The following is a 27,241-nucleotide window of genomic DNA, read 5'->3' as shown; positions in this document are numbered from 1 at the left end:
GTCTCCCTTTCTTCCTTGGTATCACTATAGCTGAAACTTATTCTGCTGGACCCAGAAATTGAATACTTTTTTGGGCACATACCCCTTCCAACACTTCTTTCAACACATTCCTCACTCTGTGGGGAAATTCTTTTCTCTATCGGCAATGGGAAAAGCCCCTTTCCTCAAGTTAATTCCATGTTCAAATCTCTTGGCTCTACCTACTTTGTTAGAGAAAACATTGCCATACCTCTCTAAAATGTCAGCAGTCTCTCAACTCATTTATTCTTCAAGTAGCACATTTGTGTCAGTTGCCAGCTTTAATATGGTCCCAAGCCTGCCCTGATCCACCCATCCCATTATATCTCTTGTTTCTGTGCAGCATACATCTTTGCAAAAATACATCTGCTCTTAAAATCCAAAACATCCTCAAAAGAACCCAGTGCATTAATACTAGGCCCACCAGTGGTCAAATCCTTGGTATCATATTTCTTCAGACACACATTTGTCCATTTCAGTCAGGAGATCCTGAATCAAATATTACTTTTACACTACAGTAAAGTATACTCACCTGACAAAATTGTATTTTTTTCCCTGAGGACAGAACAGGCAACCTCAATCAAATCTACAAAACAAAATTTGACAAACCCTTATGTGCACCATTCATGTCTTTATTCACACTAATTACCTTCACAGTACTCCTCACAGTTCTACTTGCACAATAAAAATGTCCCATTAATTTACATTTCATGCACTTTTCATCCCCTAGTTTGGCAATTTGGACTATTTCCAAAATGCACCCAAGATCCATATCTAAAGCATTTTCTCAACTTATTCACCCTCACCTTTCCAACATCCCTTTCATCTTTCCTGAAAGCATTGTTGAACTGCTATTATGACAACCACCAGGCAGCACTTTTGTTGACATTTGCGACCTATGTATTCCCGTTGCTGTATTAATGGTCTCCTGTAAACTCAGATATTTGCAACACAACAAACTCTGGTGGACCTTTTTAGAGAAACAATTTGTAACAATTTGTTTGCTTGGTTACTGGTCCACTGAGTTTTCAAATCCACATGAAACAACTGATATCCTCAACTCTGTCACTTACTCAATTGTTTGATGCGGTCTTGGTTTCTAGAGTAAAAATGATGGTGCTCCACAGCCACAAGAGGTTCTTCAGAAACATGTAATTCCAACTTCTTAACAGCTTCTTTATAAACATTCAAACCTACAAACTCTGATGACCTAGGCTCCACCTCAGGATGGTGGCCAAAGAATGCTAGCTCCTTGTATTAAATAAGGCATATTTTCTGGCATTATCCAAGTACCTAAGAGGAATACCACAAAGTAACCCCTGAAGGTCCCTAACAACTTTTTCCATCTAATTTGTAGTTTCCCTGTACACTGAAGGTACATATGTGAAGGCAAAAATCTATGCTAAGCTATGATGTCCATTAGCATTAAGGGTGTTTGTAAAATGGAGACAAGCCTGGTATAAATAGAACCCCCATCTCAAATGAACAGAAATTAAGTCACTCTATTATCCCCAGATTAAAGCATATTACCCCTTGTATTTGTTATAATTTGTTTACGTGAACACAATATCTTACTATACGTAAAACACAGCATTGTAAATGCCCATTAAATGCTTTGGTCAACAAAATGTTAAATCTTTATGATGCCATACAAAATCGCTTCTTTATTAGCATACTTGTATTCACAAATGGCTCTCACATAGTTTGCTGCACTGATGTGCCTACATTGTGAATGCATGTGCCATCCCTCGCATGTTTCTTCCTCTTTCCCTGACCTTGCCTGGCCAAGACACAGCTACCTAGTGGCATAGTATGACCAGATGTCCAGTCTTTGACCTTCTCTCTGTGCCTTCATTGACTGAAGATCTGTTGGCTCAGTTCTTCAATAAGCTATTTTGCAGCTATGTTTTGCCAGCCATACAGAGTTCGTGCTGTGCACCTTCACTCCCCCACTAGACAATTAAGTCACGTGATCCCATGTTGCTTCTTTTTCTGAAACACCGTTTGGTCCTTGTCACCATAAACATGCGGTATCCGTGGTTGGTAAAATCAGGACACATTTAGGTCAGATTAGCAGGAAGTAAATATTTAATTAAGATCAAGAGTAGGAGCCCTTCTGGAAGCAACTAGGGGTGGGAGGAACTTGCAGAGTTTCACTCCGCGGAATTCCGCAAATGAATGGAAATCAGCAGTTTCCGCTGGTCGCAATGCTTTTTAGCACCGAGAGCTTGTTCCGCGCTGTGAAATCAAAATGACTTTAACTCCAATAATTTGGCGCTAGACATGTCTAGCACCAAATTATAAATATGGAGTTAAGTTTGCACCGGATTTGCGTGAAAAAATGACGCAAATCTGGCGCAAACTGCTTGACTGGTTACGTGCTGTTATGAGATGCTTAGGTAACATGACCAATAAACTGTTGTAATTTTGTGTTTATTATGTAGAAAGGGGACACAACTGCAAATTTGGGGTTTTATAGTGATGTCTTTGTGTTCAGTGAGGATATGGGCGTTGTATGGGTCTGGTCGGATTTGTTTTATTGAAGGAACATTTCGTTTATTCAATTGATTGTATTAAAGAAGCACAATGGGATAGTTGATTGCAGTTTCTTGTATCTGATTTCCTTCTATATACTCACACTCACAGTTATTAGACAAGAATGTCAAAAATTTGTTGTTTTCAAAAAAGCCAATGAGGGGGTGAAGACTGAGAGACCCGCACCCTTTAAAGACTTTATTTAAGATTGACAACTGTCAGCACTCCGAGGCGGGCTGAATCTCTTTCACCCACATTAAAGAATCAGATAAAATATAGTATGGGTAAGCAGTTGAAATAAATTGGAATTACAATAACCCTATGGTCTATGATTGTTTCATCCTGTTATCTTATTAAGTGTAATTTAATGCTAACATCATAGAGCCCTGGCTAAATTTCACATATCACTGGGACAAAATTAGAAATCGTTTAGCCAATATGCGTATTTCAAGGTCACAGCAACACACCAGTCATAAACTGACAACACGGAACAATTTAAGTGAGAGTCACTTGAGAAGTGTGCTGCAGAATGTGCTTAGGCAGGTGGAAAGGTGTGTTCGCAGGACTGGTCACATGTGGACTGATAATTTGTTGCTATTAAGTTAAAAAAGAGGCTAAGGATTACATTCAGAAAATGCATTTGGTAGGATGTCTTTATGCATTAAGGGATTACTTAGCATGTCCACTGGGGCATCTCCATTTTTGTGACGAATGCTCTGACAGGTACAGCTCTTTATGGCCTTATGATATATGGATGAAGCTGATCGAGTGTATCTACCCTCATGAATAATGCACATACCGCTTGGGATGTTTTAAATATATTGCCAGGGGATAGGTAAAAAGGTGGCATTTTGCTCTAATATGCCCACTTGGGAAATTATTCATCTGATATTTGAAGTAGTTCCTCTTTTAATAATGTATGGAGTGCAATGATGAAGCTTACTCGCATATTGGCACCACATGATTGATGGCTGCTCGTGATTCACACTGCAATTGTGTATGTGATTAATTTCTTTCTTAGGTGGTGCTTTCTCAATTCTTTGAAATCCATTAAGCCAGAACAGGCATAGTGAAAGTTCATATTCTATGCTTAGAATATACTCCCTCAAACCAATTGGATGTTATTGATTGAGAATGACAGCACTCATTATGTCTTATATGCATGAATTGTAATTTATTTTAATATTAATTTATAGATAAGATATGAATGATTAGTCATCCAAAGCACACAGCTTTTGATACGTGGCTCTGTACAATATGGCGAGAGACGTCATTTATAAAAGCGATGTATTATGGGAATTGGAGGCAGAATACTCACAATCCCGTATGGACTCCAAAAATGTTATGACATGAGGGCTTTGATGCTCTATGAACTTGCCTGTTTTTTCTGAGATTCTTATAAATGTATTTGGAGTTAGACTCTGCCTAATGCATCCATTACTGACCGTTAATGGCATTACACCTAGTGCTACTCCCTCACCTTCCTTAAGTAACCAATGAGGCCCCTTGCCCCACCTAGACCCCTCTCATCCCTTTGAAAAAGTCCCCCGCCCAAGGCCCCTCCTGTAAAGAAACAAGCCAAAAGCAACTTAGCTGTCCTGTACCGGGAGGGTGGGAGGGAACTGTAAGGAAGGCGAGGGAGTAGGTCTAGGAGTAATGCCATTAACGGTAAGTAATTGATGCATTACCTCCTGTCCCTCCCTCGCCTTCCTTAAGTAACCAATGAGACATAGCAAGAAACCAGGAGACCGACAACTGAGTTGGAATGCTGAATTTTGTTCTAATTACATTCAGTCAAGACACACAAACACCCCTATTCCATCATAGAGGACAATACCCTGTGCCCCAACACCGACTCCAAACATTCCAATTCAGCAATTCTGTAGTGCCGAACTAACGTGGAGGGAGTGGCCCAACTAACCGCCCTACAAATCTCCACCACTGAAGCGCCCTGCAACTCAGCGACCATAGCCGCCATACCTTGTGTGGATCGACCCTGAATCCCAGGAGGAGGCAGTCCCCCTTTCCAAGCATAGGCCAACAACACCATAGATCGGATCCAGTGACTCAAGGAAGCAGTAGACGGCTTCTCCCCTTTCCTAGTACGCCCAAAATTAACAAACAAAGGCCCATATTTATACTTTTTTAGCGCCGCATTTGCACCGCTTTTCGATGCAAAAGCGGCACACACTTACAAAATACAGTTGTATTTTGTACGTTTGCGCCGCTTTTGCGTAAAAAAATGATGCAAATGCGGCGCTAAAAAAGAATAAATATGGGCCAAAGAATCCCCTTTCCAAAAGACAGCAACCACCTTCAGGTACCACAACAAGGCCTAAGGCACATCCAAAGCATGCAACCTGACCTCCTCCTCCGAGGAAGGGTCGGAACAAAAGGAAGGGAGGATCACCTCTTGTAGGTCATGGAAAGCCAAATTCACCTTCAGTACAAAAGAGGGAACTGGAACCAGAACAACCATATCCGCAAAAATCTTGCAAAAAGGAAAAGAACAGGACAAAACACCCAGCTTCCCCAAATGCCTGGCAAAAGCAATAGCAACCAAGAAACATGTTTTTAAAGTTAAATGCTTCAAATCAATGTCTACCAGAGGTTCAAAGGGTGGTTCAGTCAGGACATCCAACACCAACTGGAGACTCCAGCTAAGAAAAGAACATACCGGCAGAGGAAATAACTTCAACAGGCCCTGAAAAAATGTGGGCATCAAACTACCATCATCTTTCAAATTCTGCCAAGGACCCCCAAAAGCCTGGATCGCCGCCCATTGTACCTGTAAAGTAGCCACCGACAACCCCATACAGGCCCCATCCTGCAAAAACTGCATCACCACAAACAGAGATGCCACGGTGGGGTCAACCTGCTGTCGCAAACACCAAGAGGAAAAAACCTTTCACTGATGATCATAGGAATGCATCGTGGACTTACCCCTTGCGGCCTGCAAGGTCACAGCCAAAGGACCAGGCACCCCCAGCCCGTCAACCCCCACCATTCAACTTCCAAGCCGTCAAGTGCAGCCTCTGCAAGGACCTCTAGGAGAGGCAAGGAAACATCAGAGGAGAGAGATGGAGAGGAAGAACTTACTCCGGCCTGGAGTTCAATTTCTGAAGCAAAGGAAACCAATTCGAACTAGGCCAACGGGGTGCGATCAAAATCACCCGAGCACCCACCCTCCGGACCCGTACCAGAAAGGAGCGCAGTAACTGAAAAGGGTGACACGCAGAAAGACAAAAATGGGGAACCTGGGCCTTGTCAACCTCCTTCCATTCACAGAAAACCATGTCCTTAGCTGGCCCCTGGAAAGGCATAGTAAAACGAGAAGGGGTAACATACTGAGGAAACAAGTGAGACTCAGCCCCAGCAGGTTGAAAAGAAGGGAAGCCCAGATTGTCACGTACATGAGCCAAAATGTCCCACATCTCCTCACAGGACACATATTTTCCCCCCGGAGAAGTAGGGGGAACATCACCCCCGAGGAAGAGGAGCCATCTACCACCACTAAAGCTTGAAAGGTAAAGGGATGACTGGACTGGGCAACACCAGCCTGGAGGGCCCTGGAGACAGCCACCTCAATCATGTCCTGCACCTCCTCCCTAAACATAGGAGGAGCAAGCCCGTTGACCGTACTCCTGCCCATAAGTGCTGTCATCAGGGGAACAGGAACCACCTCCCCTTCAGAAGACGAAGCAGAGGAGAGAATACATCTCCGCTTTGCACCCCTGTGCTCCGACATGATGGAACAACAGAATGCCCAAAGCCACCATCGGAGTCCTTAAAAAAGGGGAGAGAACCTCCCCCCTACACCAACGAAAATGCAGCATAAATTGCCCCCCCCCAATCAGGACCAAACCCAAAAAAATAAAAACGTGGGTCCAAAGCCCAACATTACACTGCAGACGGTGAAAACAGGCAGCTGGAACACGTCCTTCACCACGAGGCGGTGACCCGGAAGCACAGCCCCAGCCGCAACAGAGCCGTTCAACTCTGTCAGATGACTTGGAAGATACACCATTAGAGGCAGCCACGCCCACCTTCTCCAGATGCAGCCTGGCCAGGAAATCATCGCCAAAAGCCTTGCAACTCACTGCAACGAAAAACTGAGCCCCCCAGGCCCTGCCAAGGAGGAGAAAGAAAGGTAAGTCTAGCGGGACAAAAAGAAGCATTGGGGGCCTAGGGTGGGGGAACTTTTTTAAATGGGATGGGAGGGGTGTAGGTGAGGCCAGGGGCCTCATTGGCTACTTAAGTAAGGCGAGGGAGAAACGGGAGGTAAAGGATTTATGTGGTGAACTGAGAGGGATGGTGAACCATAGTCTTCTTTCAGTTGTCATGCAATGTTTAAAAAAGTTTCCCTGTTGGTGGGGCACGTTGATCTGACAGGGAAAATCACTGAAGAACATTATCAACAATAAAGTGGATGAAGAGCAAGCAGGGGTGCCGGTATTTTCTCTCCGTCAATGGAGATAAATTATGAGGCATAATAAACAGGACTGCCACCGTTTAATGACTCAAGCACCATAGGCGAGGAGTGGCTCAGGTTAGAACCTATGTGTATATATATATTTATATATATATATATCTACCAACGTGCTTTATTATTTTAAGAGTTAATAAACCTAATTTTAACAGAATGAAAAAATAAATACAACTTTTAGGGTATTATTTAAAATGCAAAAACAATATAATTTATCCAAACATAATTTTTTAACAGAATATACCACATATTAAATAAAAATATACAGCAGAGGTTTAGGTCCGACGGATGTAAAGTCCTCTTCCAAACCAACAGAGCATATGCCATCCACCAGAAGATAAATTGGGCCCTAAAATATGAATGGAGCCTGTCAAAGGAGAGTCACCGAAGAACTATGGAGGATGTGCCAGATACTCAATAGGGTCTGGAGGGTACTTTATGTAATATTTTCAGTTTTTTGTACTGTCCTAATATAGTCGAGGCCCACAAATTGCAGCTGAGTTGACAAGCTTCACAATGCGAAGGCAGAAGAATGTGGCTCAGGCTGTCTTATTGCTGACCTTCACCATCTCTGTTACTGCTAAGATGGTATGAATTTTGGTGATGCCAGCAGTTCTGCCTGGTGCAAGGGTGCCTGTGCTGTAAGAATTATTGTTTTTGTGCAGTAAGGGCACCAGCCTGTCCGGACAAAAACAATCACAAAATATGTTTTTCTCTTTCTATGTTTTTCTCTTTCAATGTGTGCTGCAGAATGCAGCACAAATAGAAAGAGTTAAAAAAGGGGAGAAATAAAGATATTTCTCCCTGTTGCGTCACTCTTTCGCCACCTTTGAGGTGGCTTAGGAATATGAGGCATTCCTAGACTTGTAATTTCCTTTGGTTTCCATGGGTGTTTCGTGGGAACACCTCAACACTCATGTAACTATCCTTTGATGCTGTACTATGCGTGAAAGGGTTCAATATTCACAAGGCCGTGAAAAGCTATGCAAGCTGGTTATGCGTGGCCTTGTAAATATGGGCTGGTACACTGTGCCACCAGATCGTCAAAAAAATGACACTCCAGTGCCTCAGTGTGCCACTAGGGCCTTGTAAATGAGGCCCTTAGTTCTAACCCCTCCAACACATTCTGGAGTGAGCGTTGACTGCTCACAATCTCAATTCTTGGAAATCAGTTTCACAAAGGGAGTACCTTTATCGCATGATTGGAGTGACATAGTACCAAAGGCCCAAGGACTACAGTCCCAATACAGGTACCAGCCAGTAACCACTAAGTGACCAGGGCTACAAGAAAAGGCCAGACACTCACACTCTTTTCATGGAACATGAGAAATTGAACTAACAATCAAAAATTGAGACCCCCTTCAGTGTGACCTGATTGGTGCATAGGGTAACCACCAATCTCCAAATAATTCAGGACACTGTTTCCAGTCCTGGACCTTTGTTTGATGTACTAATGCATACTGGGTGTTGTAGTCTTGTCTTCTTTCCATTGAACTAATTAAATCCACCTAAAACTAAGTCCAAAAACCCGGCAACCCACAACATTCGAAAATAAGGTATGAAGTGACTTTTCCTTCACCAGTCACTTGGGTGGCTCACACATTATACGGGTAACTAACCAATTGCCCCTCATTTTTTAACAACAGGCAAACCAGTTTGAGCCCTGAGGAGACTGTGATTACTAGGGGTCAAAACATCAAAAATATCAAGCAAGGACAGTAGGCAAAGAATATTTCAGCGAGAGCTTACAAACAGAGGGCTTCTAAGATGCTGCTTAGCTTCCTCCAAACATATGGCCAGGATTTCCTCTGCTTATTCTCATTATGATTGTGTACATAATTATTCATTAGGTGGTCTATCCTTCCGTTTCAGAAGAGCCATCCTTACTGCATAGTTATAATAGGAACAAACATAATATTTTTCATAGTGACATAGTTCCATAATGAGTAGTTTCATGGTTCTTTGCATAATTGTATAATTAGTACAGTGCAGCAGTTTCACAGTATCATTGTTATACTAATTGTTTCATAGTACAAATTCATAGCTATATATTTATTTTACTTTCATAATTAGATGTCAAAACATTAATATAGCTCTATAATTACTCAATTTCATAGTAACAATAAAGTAACACACTTTTATAGTGACATTCAATATTGTTATGCAATTAGACATATATTATGGTTATCTAGTTACATAGTTTAATACTTCTATAGTCACATAGTACCATAGTTTTATAATTACATAGTTTTTGCTTATAGAAGACGGGGTAGGCCCGATACACTAAAAAGTGCAAATAGATCTGCAAACGAGTTTCGTCCCATATTTGGGAGCTTGTTCAGAACAAACATGGTAGTATTTATCGAAATTATCGTAATTATATTTGTTGGAGAAAAACGGCATTCAAAATGGTGTCTGGGAGGAGGGCTGTGGTAAGTCTTAATATAATATGGGGCCTAGGAAACTGGTGTTTTTAAATACCAATTTCACAAGCTCCATATTCCAAAAATACTTATATGTCTGCCCTGAAGAGTTGCAAAAATAGTGCAAAACACGTTGACTGATCTGTTATTGTAAAGTGTCGAATGACTACGCATTTGGAATTGAAAAGAAGCATTTATACAACATTTGAAGTCAATTACTACCTATTGTATTACATACGTAATGGATATTTGTATTGCTCATGTGTACTCAGGGTTATCTTTTCAAAGCAGAATCGTAGAACCTTGCAGCTTTGTTCTAGGGTCCCTGCATCAAACGGCACAGATACATGAAAGGAATGAGCTTTGGTGTGCTAAGACACTTTTTTGCCGCAGCTGCCATTTTGTATTTATGTTACTTCTGTTGAAACACATGTTCTATTAAAAGAAAACATTTATTTTCTAGTCACAAAATATCAAGATTTGTTTTCGTCAGGACGACAGCACTCTCTTCTCATCCTTTCATAACACCACTGTGAATGCATGTGCCGCTTGGATTTCACCCCACCTAGATTAAAAGCATTATCTGGGTGGTGTGCCATTTTGAATTGAGCCTATTGCTTAACTTAACTGTTTGCACTTTGAAAGAAGATTTCATTTGATTGTAATCTGTACTTGCAGGGCTGGACAAGTTGCATGAGCTGACCAACAAGTCTTCAGTCCATTATGAATTGCGAGTAGACCTTCGTACCGCTGATGACTTGGCCTACGCGCAGTACGACGTTTTCCAGGTGGCTTCCAGCAAAGACAAGTATAAGCTCACTGTCAACGGTTACAAAGGCACCGCAGGTATGATCGGTTTGCACACTGCTTTCTGAGGTCTGTGTGTGGGCCAGGTAGCTGAGAGACCTCCCATCAGTCCCCTCCACCAGACCACCTCTCAAAGATGGCATCACCACACCTTGGAGCATTTTTAAGAACCCTTGTGCCACCGGAGTGTCACTTTTAGTGACGCTCTGGTGGCGCTACGCACCGCACTTGCATGTGGCGTTAAGCCACTTTTTGTGGGTTAACGCCACTTTGTAAATACGGCCCCTCCACACGCAGCACTTTGCATGGAAGGGGTGTGCAATGGGTGTTGCTGTGACACTGCCCCAGATTTATGAGTTTTCTAAACCTGAGGCAGTGCCAAAATCTAATGGAACCCCAGGGGTGGCGTTAGCAGGGCGCAATGAGGAGAAATACTTTCATTTCTCCTTGAGTTTTGCTCTTTCTGTGTGGTGATGCATTCTGCACAAAAACAATCTTCCCCCCAACACCGCTATCCTGGCACAATTGTGCACTGGTTGCTGTGTTGGCGCACGGCAGCAAATTCAGTGCCGGCATAGGGGGTAACACGGGGTGCGCCGTATTCTATTAAATATGGTGCATCCCTGCATTGTGAAAATGACAGTGTGCGATGCTGCCAAATTTGGCATGGCGACGCACACCGTCATTTCCCCTTAAATCTGGTCCCTTGTGTTTTCCTATTCATGATTGATCCCGCTCTGCATACTGTTTCTAAACCCCTGCGCTCGATTATCTTTTCCTCTGATCTGAGAGCTGAGAAGATACTTTTCCCAGTATTTTATCAATCACAGTGTAACTTGCTGGCCACACAATAAATCCCGGAGACCAGATTAAAGTGAAAACGTTTTTTGCAGACCCATAGACAAACTTACATAAACGAGTCTCAAAACCATAGTGTAAATGTTAAGCAAAAGCATCACCAAAGGACAATCAATATGATGAACTGCTGTAAACTAACCAACATATATAAAACTAATATTTCAATAACAGCAATGCAAAACAGAAGGAAAAGCATATGATGCCTTGGATTTAAAGGTGAATCTTCCTGCCTAACCATTTGATCTGTATAGCTAACTATAATAACAACTAACTATAGTTCGGAGAAAAGCACCAGCACAACAGAACTTCAGTAGAAGGTTCTGTCAAGAGAGCTGTGTGCAGCATAAAGCCATTAAGGGGCAGATTTATGGGCCCCTAGCGCCTCCTTGCACCAGATTAGCGTCATTTATTTTTATGCTAATGTGGCCTAACAAGGCCAAAATCGGCATGCTAAATTTAGAAAGTGCCGCAATCCATGCATTGCACCAATTTGTAACTCTGCGCTACATTATGCTTGCTCCAGGCATAATGTATGCAAAGTGGGCATTCCCTCATTAGGGGGACCAACAAAATGGCACCAAGAAGTCTAAGAGATTTCTTTGCAGCATTTTCTTCTGTACCTTTAACTCCTGTTTAAAGCAGGCGTTAAAAGGAACCACCCCATTATTCATAAAGGTCCTCAATGGGCTGTGCAGGATTAGCATCAAAATTATTGACGCTAATCCCACAAAGCTCCTACTAGCGTCAACATTTTTGATGCTAGTTCCCCTAACCACCCCCATGCTACACCATTTCTTTGATATGGCGCACACATGGTGGCGTTAGGGTGGGTGCTAAGGGGCACAAGAAAAGTGGCGCTGTACTGGGTGCAGCACCACTTTTCTCAAATCAGGGCCTAAGTCTTTGAAAATAGAGGTCTGTAACTCAGAAGGGTCTGCTCTGTTCAATGGGAGCTTCAGCTAACAATACCACTCTTAAATCTCAATCCTTCCAAGGAGATACATCACAGATTAAATTTTCCACTAAACAACAACTCTATCAACTGTCTTATTGGCAACAAATTTGTGAAGCATTCTTTGTTTCACTCTCGTGCTCAGGAATTCAGAGGGGTGTTCAATTGCTGTTGCCACGTTACTCCTCTTCGACCTTGGTATCATGACATCTTAGGCCCCCTAATCTTTTCTTTAGAATAGAATCATTGTTAGTCTCAAACTCATGCCACTGCACCTGCAGCTGAGAGAAACATGAAATAAAACAAACTTTCATGTTGAAGATTAAATTTAGGAAAATTCAGGCCTTCACTCAAGGCAAGCCAATGTTTATATAGATTGTACTATAGTTAAATGATTTAAACAAATTTCTCTCAGTTAATATAACATGATTATAGAAGTAACATTTTCTAAAATACTTTTAACGTGAATACATTTGCAACTGATGAATAAATCACGGTTACATGTAGGATTATTATCACTGTGCACTTTATATGTGTTCATTCTGGAGCACCTTGTCATGAGGAAATCCATTTCCAACACACTTACATAAGAAAATGACCATTCCCTGATTTCACATGCTATGAGAAATAATGGTGCAGGAAAGCTATGCTCTTTCTACTCCCCCTATGATGACATATTAAGTCATCACAACTATGGCTTTAAAATAAAACATAGTATTCCACTTCTCAAGTTCCCAAACCATTTGCCAATGTTAGAAAATCAGTCTCCAATAGCTTCTCAAGCACCTGCTGCTTTCAACCCCTTCAAGTGTTTTATCAACCCTAAAATATTCTGAATGTACTTTTCCAAATCCTTACTATTATCCGGGATATAAGTGCAGCATTGCTGAACTTTTAGCATCCGAGAGACTGCTCCTTCTTTTGTGAGTAACTTGTCCAAAGCAAGCCTGTTTTTCAAAACCATTGATCTGATCTCTATCATCTCTGAATTTAGAACCAATAAATCTCCAGCTGTACTAGTGGAAAGTTTATCTAATATAGCAGACAGCCTTCTGATCTTTAACTCATTCATAGTCACTCCCACCGATGGAATTAGAGTGTGAAAGATGTCACCCACCACTTCTTTAGCACTCACACTTCGTTTAGGTCTAATACCTTGAGTCAAAACAGGATCATTAAAATGTTCTGCATGATAATTCTTGAGAAAAACAATCTCTACATATCATGTACAATACCATCCTTTTGGCAATTCAAAATAAGCACACTCTTCACAGATAAAATAAACTCCAGGAATAACAGCATCCTCTACATACAGCTACAACTTGTAATTCCCTCGAACTTCAAAGGTGTGTTTACATCCACTCTTTTACAGAAATACATTGCCACTATCAGTTCTCTACATCCAAATGCAAAATGTTTTACTTTACGTTTCTAATCTAGAGCTAACACAGCTAGATTTCCTGCTAACTGATGTTCAATTTCTTCTCTAGGCCACTTATTTTGGCTTTAAAAATGCTTATCTAATTTTGAACTAGCTTCAGAACTACTACATAAGAGTACAACAATGCTTCTTCAGCAGTTTCACCACATGTATAATGAAAGAACTCAAAGATGCAAAATTCATTCAATAATATGCCATAAATCTTTGTGAGACTTCCCTAGCCCTACTCTGTGTTCTAAATGACAACCACTTTTCTTCTTCTTCTGGGGCTTAGGAAATCTCTCAATCAATGTAACTGTGTCTAATCTCCACACAAACTAAGCTCATAGATGACAATGAAAATTGAAGATACAATTCAACCACAATGTTCAGTTCATGGAGGTTCAGCCAAGCCTGTACGTTGATCCCAATATTCCCAGATTTCTTGATCTGTGTAATTTGCAAAGTACATCCACTCTAGTGCGAAATACCTACAACTGTGCACTAGGCTCAGCTCTGCGAGTATGGGGACAGTGAATCCAGTTGGGGGGAGAACTCCACACTTTACAGCAGTTGTTGTGACCAGCATAACCTGATGAGGCCCAAGCCAAAGGGGTTCCAGACACATTTTCCTAACAATTGCTGGGACTAAGGTCATGGCACTGTTCCTGTTGTGGAGGGGTCGTAGCTGCTCCGACCTGATGAGACACATTCAGATAGTCCTTTGCATCAATCTAGAAAAATCAGCAATTTTCGCAAATGCATTCGCAAAAATTGCTGGCTGTCTCATTGCCTTCTCCATTTAGATCTTGTGGGGGGACAGTCCAGTCTTTTGATCGGGTACATTCTGAAGACTCATCAACCCAAGAGGAAAAGCATCAGGTCACTTTAGAGATGTCGAAGCACACACTTTTGCAAGCCTTGATTTCAGGGTGACATTTACTTCTTTCACAAACCTGAAGTCTCAGGTTTATAGCTGCAATGCAGTCTTTGTCCCATTTGCAGTGTTACACACAACACTCTCAAAACCTCATTATTGCAATGAGTACCTCAATCTGATTCCAAAGAAGTAGGGAAGCCAAAACTGGATATGAGTTCTCTTAACACCATCTTGGCTAGTGTGAGACTACCAGTGCTTCTAGTTGGAACACCGCAACCCAATGAGAAATGATACACACAACTACCAGAATGTACCTCAACCTATTGCACACAGGCATCTCAATGAAATCCATCTGTATCCTGTTAAAAGTTCCTCCTGACTTCCCTATGTGACGTAATGTAACTGCAGTTGTCTTGCCTACGTTGTTCTGTTGAGACACAATGCACCTGTGACACATCATTTCAGCCATCAACTTGAATCTAGGATTGAACCAAGTTTGTCTGAACAATCTCTCCATGGCATCCCTACTAATGTGAGGTGGACCATGGAAATGCCTAGCCATAGGAGGTAATAAACTATTTGGCAACATGGGTTGTCCATCCACTGAAATCCAAATGTCATCATCTCCTTTGACGCAACCTGCTCTCACCCAGCTCTGTTGTTCCTCCTCAGAGACTTCCTCCTGAAGCCTCTTCACCTCATCTCAAGTATCAGCTGTTGTCAACAAAAGGTTAATGTTTGTCTCATCCGTTCCCTCATTTGTCAATTGGCCATTAAGGCCCATATTTTTACTTTTTGGTGCAAAACTGCGCTAACATAGTTTTGCGTCAAAAAGTTTACCGCCGGCTTGAGTCATTCCAAAGCACTAGCCGGGCACCAATTTTATGGAATGCTGCAAGTCAGAGCTAATCTTGGACTAGCGTCTGAAAAAAATATGCTAGTCGGGTGGGGGTAGCGGTAGAGGAGATGGAGGTTGAGTGTCAACAAATGGCAGCAGGCTGGTTAGAGGCAAAACAAGTGCTGCTAACCAGCCTAGCATCATTTCCTGATGCACAACCATCCATAACACATGACTCCTGTCTTATAAAAGACAGAAGTCATGCCCACCACCCTAAAGGCGAACACAGGAGAACAGTGTCCCCTGGGCATGGCCATTGCACCCAGTGCCATGCAGGGGGGCTCATATCGGGGCCCCCAATGGCACTTACAAAATATTTACAAATACTTACCTATACTTACTCTACTTACCAGGGATGGGGTCCCCCATCCTCTGGTGTCCCTCTGGTGTCGGTGATGGTGTTCCTGGGGCTTGGGATGGGCACCTTTGGGCCCTTACATGGCATTTAGCCATAGAAATGGGTCCACAGGTCCCCTAACGCCTGGTCGGAACCAGGCATTAAATAATGGCGCTAAGCAAGCTTAGTGTCATTATTCAGGTCCGCCGCCCACTGTGCGTCATTTTAGCATGGCACTGTGGGGATAGCGTCATTTTTTGGATGAGAACGCCTACCTTGCATCTCATTGACGCAAGGTGGGTTCACTCATCCAACAAATGGCACTAACTCCAATATTTTGACACTAGACGTGTCTACATCAAAATATAAATATGGAGTTAAGTTTGTGCCGCATTTGTGTAAAAAGAATGACGCAAATGCGGCGCAAAGTATAAATATGACCCTAAATGTACAAACATTACGAGCAAAGTACTTGGCGACACCATCAGTCAGCGTATCTATTACCCATAATCATCTTCAGAATGATATGCAGACACTTGACCCCCTGGACTTGTTCAGGCAATTGTGATGCATCGAGAAGGTTTTCACTTGTTGGCCATTCCAGATTGAAGAACCAGAGGATGTCATATATCCTCTCTGGGACTACAGTTGTCCGAAGTTGTGAATGATACCAAAGACATATTGACTATCAGTAAAGATTGGCACTTTAAAATTGATCCGAGACACAGCTTGCCCTCGTAAGAGCAATCAGTTCAGCCACTTAGACAGAAAATATTCCTTGAAGCCACAAAGCTTTGACAACTCCCAAAAGAGTACAAACAGCATAGGGTGCTCTCATACTTCCTCCATTGTCTCTGAAACATGAACCATCGACATAAAGGATATAATCAGATTCAGGCAATTATTCATCTTGTATGTCTGGTCTCGGTTTGGTACACAGTTCGGTAACATCAAGACAATCATGGTCCCCTTCACAATTTTCATTGCTTCCCTTTCCCAGCATTGGCAACAAAGTAGCAGGATTCAAAATCCCACAACATTTTGTAGTCACGTTTTCTGCTGCCAGGATGATCTGCTTGTACCTAGTAAGTCAACTACTTGTTAAGTGTTGGGTTCTTGTTCTAGTCAGCAAAAGCTCAACCAAATGAGGTGCATACACAGTTAACAAGTGACCCATAACAATATTTTCACACCTCTCTATGCAGGTGTTGACCATGGCTACCGATTAAAGACAACCAGGCAATGCAAAAGCAACAGAGTCTAACGTGGTCTCTTAGCATTTCCAAGCATTTGAATCTGCGCTGAGAGAGCACAGCCCTCCTTCTCACTTAAGAAAAGTGCAAAAGAATTGTTATAGTTGGGCATCCCTAGAGCTGGGGCACGATAGAGACAATCTCTCAGCTCCATAAATGCGACAAGGCAATTGTTATCACATGGTATCGGATCAGACACACCCTTATGTGTCAGCCTCTGTAGAGGCTCAGCCACTGGGGAGACGTTGGGTATCCATGGTCTAGCGCATCCCATCATTCCCAAAAACATCCTGACTTCTCTCTATGTGGTTGGTGGGCTCTTTTTCAGTATGCTGAAATTCTCTCTTGTGACACTTTTCTCACTCCTTTTTCAATGTGATGTCCAAGATACTGGACCACTTTTTGACAATATTGTAACTTTTCAGGGGATCCCTTATGTCCATTCTGAGCCAAGTAGTTCAGTAGCGCAATGGTGTCCTGTGTGCCAGCTTCTTGAGTATTCAAGGCCACCATTAGGTCATCGATCTATTGAATCAAGACTGCATTGCAAGGCATAACCAGAGATTCCAGATTTTTCTTTAAAGCTTGTTGAAAATAGATGGTGACTCAGTATACTCTTGTTGGACTCAGCACCAAGTCAAAACCCTATTTCAGAGCAAATGCAAAGAGGAAATGGCTATCCTTATGCAACATTAAGGAAAATAAGGCTTGACACAAATCAATGACAGTGAACCACTCAGCCTCACATGGAACCTGAAACAATGTTATAGCTTGATTCAGTACCATAGGGCAACAAGTAACAACAATATTGTTTATTTTCCTAAGGTTCTGTATGATTCAATATTTACCACTTGGCGTCTAAAGACCCACAATAGGAGAGTCACATTATCTTCTTCAGGATTCCCAGCTGTATTACAGACTCAATTACAGGAGTTGTTCCAGCAATCGTTTCAGGGGTCAAATTGTACTGTGGGGTTCTCGGGAATTCAGCATTAGGTCTAACAGTAATTTGAACAGTTTCTAACCTTTTATCAGTCTGATATCTTTTCCTGAAAAGTCCCACACTTCATGTTTGACAGTTTCCCTCAAATCGGGAGGCACATCATCAACTGCTAGCAAAGTCAATAATGTGCAATGTGATTCATTTTTCATTAACTTAAAGACAGCCTCCTCATCCTTGGTATGTACTTCTATTCCTGCTGCTGTGCAAAAGATAACACAATTCAATTTTGTCAGTAGATCTCTTCCGAAGAGGTTCACTTGACTAGGATCACATATTATGTACTTGTGTTTATCATCAAAGGATCCTATCTATCCTTTGGCTGGTGCAGTTTCCTGAGCTGTCATTTGTCTATTCTCTACACCAACAACTTTGACTGTTTTCCCAAGAGGGGTAGGTTGGGAACCTCTACTGTTCTCAGAGTAGAGCGGGTAGCACCAGTGACAACCAAAAATGACACGTAACGGCCGTCCACCTCACTGTCTACGAATGGTCCGCTCTGGCCTACCTCTAAGGCTGAGCAAAGTATGCAGTCTTCCTTCCCCCTCAGGCACCATCAGGCTAACTAACCAAGACCACTTCTTTCACCCATATCAATCAAAGGGAACTATTGGAATGGATTATTATCCTATATCATGCTCACATTCACATTCATTCTCAAGCCTTGATTCATATTCTGATGTGACCCAACAGCATTCTGCTGTGGTATCAGAGGCTGGGGAACTTGCACCTTTGGGGCCTGGGCACATTAACATTTTGACTCCTGGGTCTTTGGACACCCTGCATCTGATTAGGATTGGTATTCTGAGAAGACACAAATCCTGCATTTGGGACTTGATTAGCAGGATTAAAATGACATTTCCACTTCCAACGTCCCAGCTTATTGCAAATGTGACAAGGAGTTGACCCTTTTGGACTATTTACATTCATTCCTGTACTGGGATCTATAGGATCTCCTCGACATCTTGCCTGCATCAGATTTGGTATTTGCTGATATACATTTTGCATTGTTCCTACATTGTTTACGGCTGGGGGCATCTGGCTAGTTCTCTGGGATGCTTTCATCTGGGCAAGTATCAGCTTTTTCTCTTTCACCTATATCTCATTGTGGCAGTACTTGGCATACCGCAAAATGTCATCAAATGACTTGTTCTGTCAACAAATCAAATGTTGCTGACTCATCATGCTGATTTCTGGTCTTAGTCCTGTCACAAATCTCTACAAAAAATGTCCCATATCCTTGGCCTCTAACTTCTCCATACCACTGTCCTGTTTAAATGCCTGTAACAGCCTCTCATAGCAAGCATGGATCGACTCCTTTGACTCTTGAGTTGTTTTGTCACTTTTGACACAATCAACATCTTGAGGTGGCACTTTCCTTTTCAGGAATGTCATGCGCTCCTGATTTTTCATTGCAACGGCAAAGAACCCTAAGTCATGGCATTTCTAGTCGGTTCCACCTCAGGCCATTAAACATCTATTTTACACTCAGTCCATAAATCACTTGAAACCACAATGTCAAACAAAGTATTTAAATCAACCCACAGCACTGGTGACATTTTTATAAACCTTTCAACCGTTTTATACTATTTCACAGGATTCGCTCGAAATTTGAGGAAATCATTGGTAAATGAGGTGCAGCGCCACGTTTCTTAAATATGCCCCATTACATCTTGGAAACCAAATTGAATGTTAAAATGGTTATTGCAGGCTCAAAGCCAAACTTACATAAATGAGTATCAAAACCATAGCTTAAATGTAAAGCATCACCAAAGGAACATCAAAACGATGAACTACTCTAAACTTAACCAGCATATGTAAAACTAATGTTTCAATAATAGCAGCACAAAACAGAAGGAAAAGTGTATGATGCTATAGATTTAAAGATAAATCTTCCCTCTTAACCATTTGATCTGAATAGCTAATTATCCTAACATCGAACTAGTGTTCAGAGAAAAGTGTCAGCACAACAGAACATCATTAGAGGGTTCTGTCAAGAGAGGTCTGTGCAGCATAAAGCCACTAAGTCTTTGGAATAGGGGTCTGTATCTCAGAATGGTCCACTCTGTTCAAAGGAAAAGAGGAAATCTGCCCTTCAGCTAATTATACCACTCTTAAATCTCAATCTTTCCAAGGAGTGACATCACAAATGAAATTTTCCACTAAACCACAATTCTGTCAACTGCCTATTTGGCAACTAATCCTTGAAGCATCCTTTGGTTCATTCCCAAGCTCAGGAATTCAGAAGGGTGCTTGATTGTCTTCTCCACGTTACTCCTCTTTGACCTTGGTAACAAGTCGTCTCAGACACCTTCATCTTTTTTACACAATAGAATCCTTATTAGTCTCAAACACATGCCTCTGCACCTGCAACTGAGAGAAACATGGAATAAAACAAACTTTCCTGTTGAAGATTAAACACAGGAAAATTCGGGCCTTCACTCCCATGCTCAGGAATTCTGAGGGGTGTTCGATTGCCATCTCCATGTTACTCTTCTTCGACCTTGGTAACAAGTTGTTTCAGGTCTCCTTATCTTTTTACACAGTAGAATCCTTATTAGTCTCAAACTCATCAACTGCACCTGAGAGAAAAATGAAATAAAACAAACTTTCATGTTGAAGATTAAACACATGAAAATGTGGGCCTTCACTCTGGCCAAGCTAACATTTATATAGAATGTACTTTAGATAAATTATTTTAAACACATTTCTCGCAGTGAATATAAAATGATTATAGAAAGAACATTTTCTGAAGTACTTTAACATGAATATATTTGCAACCAGTGAATAAATGGGGGTTACATGTAGGCCTGGGCTGAATGAATGGATTACGACTTTGTGGAATTTCCAGAGTTGAAAAAAAACTCTGGAATTCCGCAAAGCCGGAGTTCTGTCCCCTTGGAGTCCTCTTGAATGCACCCGTCTCGGAAGCTCTAAGCCAACAAGCCCGACCCTGCTTTGTGCTTCCGAGATGGGCACATTCAGGAGGGCCGTAGGCAGTGAAAGCTGCCGTTTCAGGCCTCTAGTGCATGAGCTTGTCCCATGTACAGTGCACACGGGGCAAGCCAGTGCACAAGAGGCTGGAAATAGCTGGGCGGCAGCGTGCACTGGGTGAGCTCTGCTCCACTGGCGGGGCAACCGGAATTTGTTGGTCAACTTCGTGCTTCCATCGGAGCACGGATTTCCAAAAACTCAGTTAGCTCCGCCAGCGGAGCAAAGCTCGCCGCACACCCCTAGTTACATGTAGGAATATTATCATCCATGTACTTTACTTGTATGCATTCTGGGTGCACCACAATATGGGGAAATCTATTTCAAACATGTTTACATAAGGAAACAACCACTCCCCTATTTCACATGCTATGAGACATAATCATAATAGCATAGCTAATTTATGCTCTTTCATGATTCTGCGATTTCTTTCCATCCATTGCGGCAGCCTATAGATGTGTAAAAACAGTGCAGCGCTAATTTGTCGATGAGGTATTACTCATACTGTGCTCCATTACAAAGTCCCATTACCACATGTTGCTGTGTGTGTTTCATTCATCATTGCATCTATATCTATAGACGCTAAGAGGTTCTTTAATTTTCCACTAACCGCCCTCTCAGTACATTTGTGTTTCTGTTAATGCTCACCTTCCTTCTTCACTGACTTTCTATTTCTACCTCAACTCATTCTTCACTCCTTCTGCTCACCTCAAATGTATGTGGGGAGAGGAAGGAAGGATGAAAGTTTTTGGGGTGAGGAGTGAGTGACAGGCTTTTCGAGGTGGAGTTAGTTTGAGAATATCTAAAAAAAAAAGAATACATGGGAGTTTGAGAATGGAGAAGGACAGCCACTCTATGGGAGGTGGCTTCTAAGTTTGAATTCAAAGCTATCTCCATGGGGAATAGTGTCCGAGATGAACGTGGGAAAGGGCTGTTTGGGAGGTAGAGTTTAGGAGGAACTGGGGTGGATGGAACTCATGGATTTTCTCTCTGCAAAATTCTGCAGAGTTCTGGAAAAACTCCAGGATATTCCACAGAATTCTACCAACAGGCAGAGAGCATGCTGCTCTCACTGCAATTTGGTGCCATTAGCGTGAGTAATGCGGAAAATCAGTACGAATTGCACCATGTGTTGCGCAAGAGCACGCAACCATTTGAGTTGATTTTGCTGCCAACTCGAGCGGCAGCATATCTACTCAAATGGCAGCCCTCTCTGAATGTGACTGCTTGTGTCCACCACCATTATAGAATGGCACCGAAAGGCTCTGCGGTGATTGGAAATCATGCCAAGGGCCTGCAAATCTTGCTCACAAGCGTGTTGTATAGCTTCCCATTGTTCCTGTGAGGTGAGAATGGGCAGAATAATTCCACCATGCGCTGTTTGGCAGGAACTCTGCATTACAAGCATAACACAGAGTTGCCCTAATTCCACCAATTCCGACAGTGGAATTATCCTTCCACCCGGGCCTGAACATATTATCCTGGGGATGTGAAATCTTTGAGAAATTGAGAGTGATAATTCTTTCAAAGTTGAATCTGGAAGGAACTGAGCCCTCTGCATGCAAGATGAAGTCTGGGAGGAGGTGAGAACTGTCTGTCTTGGAGGTGAGGTCTGAGTGAACTCCAAACTGTCTCCCTGGAAGGTGGAGTTGGGAACAAACTAAAGTTGATGACTCCTTGAGCAGTGTAGTCTGTGGAAAACTGAGCTCTCTCCATGAAAGATGGGGACTGGGAGGAAGTGGCAATACACTTGTTACAAGTAGAATCTTTAAGTGACTTTGAGCAATAACTTAATGGGTGATGGGGTATAAGAGCAAATGAGAGCTATCTAAATGGGATGCAGACTTTAGAGAGATCGGCATTTGGGGCCAAATGTATGACCATTTCATTTTGTGAGTATCTAATTGCGATTTTTTGCAACTCGCAAAATGAAATATACTAATGTGTGTTAGACACATTTAACGATTCCCAATGGGGTCACCAAATGACCTACCTCATCAATATTCATGAGGTAGTTCACTATTTGCAATCCCATTGGGAATGGCCGCACTCACAGTGAGGGTGGCCTGCTGGGGACAGCAGACCACCATGTCTGTGACTGCTTTTTAAATAATTGCAAAAACAACAGATGATGGACAGAATGCAGAATAAATCAAACATTTACCCCCAGTCATAGATCTGGGGTTAATTCATCAGTTTTTTGTTTGCCATGATATTCCAGTTTGGACTCAACCATATGCAAATCAGTCTTGATCCTGTTCTTCATGGGAACAGTCCAACCCAAACTGCCAGGCCAAATCCTCCCTGGAGCAGAAACGAGCATCCTGGGACCGGTTTCAGGATAGCCAGCCAAGCTAGCTTGAATCTGGTGGCATAGCAAGCATGGGATCTACGTCTGGGCATACCCTTCCCACTTAGGGCAACAAATGCACAAACAACAGATGATTGACAGAATGCAGATCAAATCAAACATTCACCCCCAGTCATAGATCTGGGGTTAATTAATCAGTTTTTTGTTTGCCATGGTATTCCAGTTTGGACTCAACCATATGCAAATCAGTCTTGATCCTGTTCCTCATGGGAACAGTCCAACCCAAACTGCCAGGCCAAATCCTCCCTGGAGCAGAAACGAGCATCCTGGGACCAGTTTCAGGATAGCCAGCCAAGCTAGCTTGAATCTGGTGGCATAGCAAGCATGGGATCTACATCTGGGCATACCCTTTCCACTTAGGGCAACAAATGCAAAAACAACAGATGATGGACAGAATGCAGATCAAATCAAACATTCACCCCCAGTCACAGATCTGGGTTTACCCCATCAGCTTTTTTTACTTGCCATGCCATTCCAGTTTGAACCCAACCATATGCAAATCAGTCTTGACCCTGTTCCCATGGGGAACAGTCCAGCCCAAACTGCCAGGTTTTTCCCACACCAGAAACAAGCATTTTTTAGACTGTTTTCAGGGTATCACCTTTCATCAGCCAGGCTAGCTTAAATCTGGTAGCATAGCAAGCATGGGACCCACATCTGGGCATACCCTTTGCACTTAGTACGACAAATACAAAAACAACAGATGACAGGTGGAATGCAGAACAAATCAAACAGTCACCCCAAGTCACAGATCTGGGTTTAACCTATCAGTATTTTTTTTGCTTGCCATGCCATTCCAGTTTGGACTCAACTATATGCAAATCAGTCTTGACCCTGTTCCACATGGGAACAGTCCAGCCTTAACTGAGAGGCCAGGTCCTCCCTGGACCAGAAACAAGCATCCTGGGACTGATTTCAGGGTATCACCCTTCATCAGCCAGACTGGCTTGAATCTGGTGGCATAGCAAGCATGGGAACCACGTCTGGACATACCCTTCCCACTCAGGGCGACAAATGAAAAAACGACAGATGTTGGACGGAATGCAGAACAAATCAAACATTCTCCCCCAGTCATAGATCTGGGTTTAATCCATCAGTTCTTTTGCTTACCATGACTGATGGATTAAACCCAGATCTGTGACTCGGGGTGAATGTTTGATTTGTTCCACATTTTGCCCATCATCTTCTGTTTTTGATTTTGTTGCCCTAAGTGGGAAGGGTATGCTCATACATGGGTCCCATGCTCACTGCCCCACTGGATTCAAACTAGCCTGGCTGATGAAGGGTGATACCCTTAAACGGGTCCCAGGATGCTTGTTTTTGCCCGGGCAGTTTGGGTTGGACTTTTCCCATGGGGAGCAGGGTCAAGACTGATTTGTATATGGCTGGGTCCAAACTGGGGTGAAGTGGGGAGCAAAAAATCTGATGGATTAAACCCAGATCTGTGACTGTGAGTGAATGTTTGATTTGTTCCACATTCCGTCTATCATCTTTTGTTTTTGTTTTTTAAATAAAGCAGTTTTTGTTTTTTAATGCAGCCTTTTTTTCTTAAAGGTAAATGGAAAGCATTTTTTTAAAAAAAAGAAAAGTTTTCTTTTCATTTTTTCAGGGTAGGCAGTGGTCCATGGGGCCACTACCTGCCCTAAAAAACATATTTTCACTTCTATTCAGAAAGGAGAAGGGGACCCAAGAGGATTCCTTCCCGTTTGTGAATGGGTTACCACCAACGTGTAGTTGGTGGTAACTGTAATTGTTTTTCAACCACATTCACGCAAAACAGTCTTACATACCACTGTGACTCGCTATGTGCCCTCAGCACAGCCCTTCCAAAATAGTGACTTGCAAACCTATTCTGCAAATTGGTCTGTTTGAGACATGAAAATAGCTTTGTGCATCTGGCCCCTAGTTACTCATTTGGAGTTGGAGTCCGGGGGAATCATAGGGGATTTGTCCTCCAAAAGATGTAATCTGCGTGGACTCCAAACAGTGACCCTAAGGATGTTATCTGTAGATGGGGACATTGTATACTCATCCCATATATATGCTTATGACATTAACTCTAAATGCGTGTGGCTTTGGAATTTGTCAGAGATTGACTCAGTGGACTTGTAATTGGGTGGTATTGAGTACACTAGCCTCAAAGGGATGGAGATGTATGGCTGGGAGGACACAATGAGTGACTGGATGTGGGCCTTAGAGCCTTTGTGTATCTCTGGGATGCTCCTCGCTTACTTATCTCTGGTCTTCTTCCTTTCAGGGGATGCCTTGACCTACCACAATGGCTGGAAGTTCACAACATACGACAAGGACAATGACATAGCACTCAGTAACTGTGCAATGACCCATAAAGGGGCCTTCTGGTACAAGAACTGCCACCTGGCTAACCCTAATGGAAACTATGGCGACAACGTGCACAGCCAGGTGAGTAGGGTGCCAAGACAGCCTGCATGAGGATGAGGGAGGCCATCAGACTACTTTATGTGGGAGGCAATACCTCCTATAGTGGCAAGAGCACAAGCAGATCTCTTGATGGAGTGAGTGGGATGTCAAGAGCTCCTGCAGAGGCAAATTCATAGACAGGACACTCACCTGAGTTAGTGTGGTGTCAAGACCTTTAGAGGCAACACCAGAGGCAGGTCATCCAGCCAAGTGAGTGGCGTGTGAACACCTCCTGCAAGAAAAGAGACCACCTAAACATGTGAGTGGGGTGTTAAGATCTTCCGCAGATGCAAGAGCACATGCAGGATACTCACCTGAGTGTGTGAGGTCGCAAGACCTGCTGCAAAGTATAAAACACAGACAAACCACTCGGTTAAGTAAGATAGATGTTAAGACATCCTGAACAAGGAGTCGAGGTCACACAACCATGTGAGTGGGGTGCAAGACCATTTGCAGAGGCAAGAGTAGAGAATAGTGCACTCAGCCAACTAAGTTGTGTAGCAGTTATGCCTACGGTGGGACTAGTATAGATAGGGCACTCATCCAGGTTTGAGGGTGTGTGTGTGTGCGTGTGTGTGTGTGTGCACATGTGTGGGTGGGTGTGAGAAAAATGAATTTCTTTTTACCAGAAAAGTTTTGTGAAGTTCTTGATTTCTGCGCTTCACAATTTTTAGAAAGCTTCCTAGTTTAAATGTTCCCATGCAACTTGTTTCTTCGTGCAGTGGTATAGGATAACCTCACAGCAAGGTGATTTTCACCCTAATCGAACTTAACTTGATAAAGCATGCAAACCTTTTCTCTGAAAATGTAAATTTTGTGGAGCTTTGCTATGGACAAAGGCAATGCGAAAGAGAATGATAGTGTGGCACTCGTTCCAGGTCCACGCAAAACCAGGTGCTCTAATTGTGCACCATTTCGAGTTTTAGACCTCAGAATGGGGGATTGGATATTATTTTCACGATTCCTCCTTTCAAGGTGCACAGACCTCAAATTGGCACTGTTTAAATCAGGTTTTATCTGAAAATAACATGGACAAACTATCATGAGGTGCGCAGTTCCTACGTCACTTATGATCCTGAAGCTGGCAGAATTCCAATTTGCACCTGAAAAGGAATTTGTGCAGCCCTCGGAATAAGAGCCTAAATACAAAGTATAGCTTAAGTGGCAATCATTCTGATAATGTTAAATAAGATTGAATGACCTAAATTTCTGCAAATGTCACAATAATCACATAAATATGAGAAAGTAAACAAAATCACAATGTTGATACAGTCTAGACCTGACAGAACCTTTGCAGGGCATTATGTGTATGGAAGTGTTGGAGGCGGTACATTCTGGTTGGCTGAGGCAAGGCCATAGCCAGGCAGAACCTACCACTCCTATCAGGGGTGGCTGATTACACTTACCGTATAACCTGCGCTCACCCTAGGGTAGCTTGGCACTGAACAGTCAGCCTTGTCACAGGGGCAATGTGTAAAGCATTGGCACAGCACTCTTACATAATAAATGCACTGAGCGTCACAAAAGAGACTTCACACGTTGTGCTTGTAAAGATTTGTATTCAACACAGACA

The 27,241-nt window shown here is 42.6% G+C and overlaps 1 protein-coding gene and 1 long non-coding RNA gene across 3 annotated transcripts in view; one reads left to right on the top strand and one right to left on the bottom strand.

The window, feature by feature from the left end:
• Positions 1 to 6,526, bottom strand: part of LOC138292799 (uncharacterized) — a 169,041-nt gene extending 162,515 nt beyond the window's left edge. The window contains exons 1-2 of the long non-coding RNA XR_011202805.1: positions 6,458 to 6,526; positions 551 to 604 (exon numbers count right to left, since the gene is read on the bottom strand). This is a non-coding gene — a long non-coding RNA (uncharacterized lncRNA). The remainder of the gene's footprint in view (positions 1 to 550; positions 605 to 6,457) is intronic.
• TNN (tenascin N) overlaps positions 1 to 27,241 on the top strand; it is a 164,973-nt gene that overhangs the window by 125,167 nt on the left and 12,565 nt on the right. For both annotated transcript variants that reach the window (XM_069231574.1, XM_069231575.1), the window contains 2 exons: positions 10,141 to 10,308; positions 25,487 to 25,650. In XM_069231574.1, coding sequence (XP_069087675.1) covers positions 10,141 to 10,308; positions 25,487 to 25,650 — 332 coding nt within the window. The remainder of the gene's footprint in view (positions 1 to 10,140; positions 10,309 to 25,486; positions 25,651 to 27,241) is intronic.

Source organism: Pleurodeles waltl, chromosome 4_2, assembly GCF_031143425.1.
Source record: "Pleurodeles waltl isolate 20211129_DDA chromosome 4_2, aPleWal1.hap1.20221129, whole genome shotgun sequence".
NCBI lineage: Eukaryota > Metazoa > Chordata > Amphibia > Caudata > Salamandridae > Pleurodeles > Pleurodeles waltl.
The sequence above is the reverse complement of the archived record's forward strand: the minus strand, read 5'-3'. Positions and strand labels throughout refer to the sequence as shown.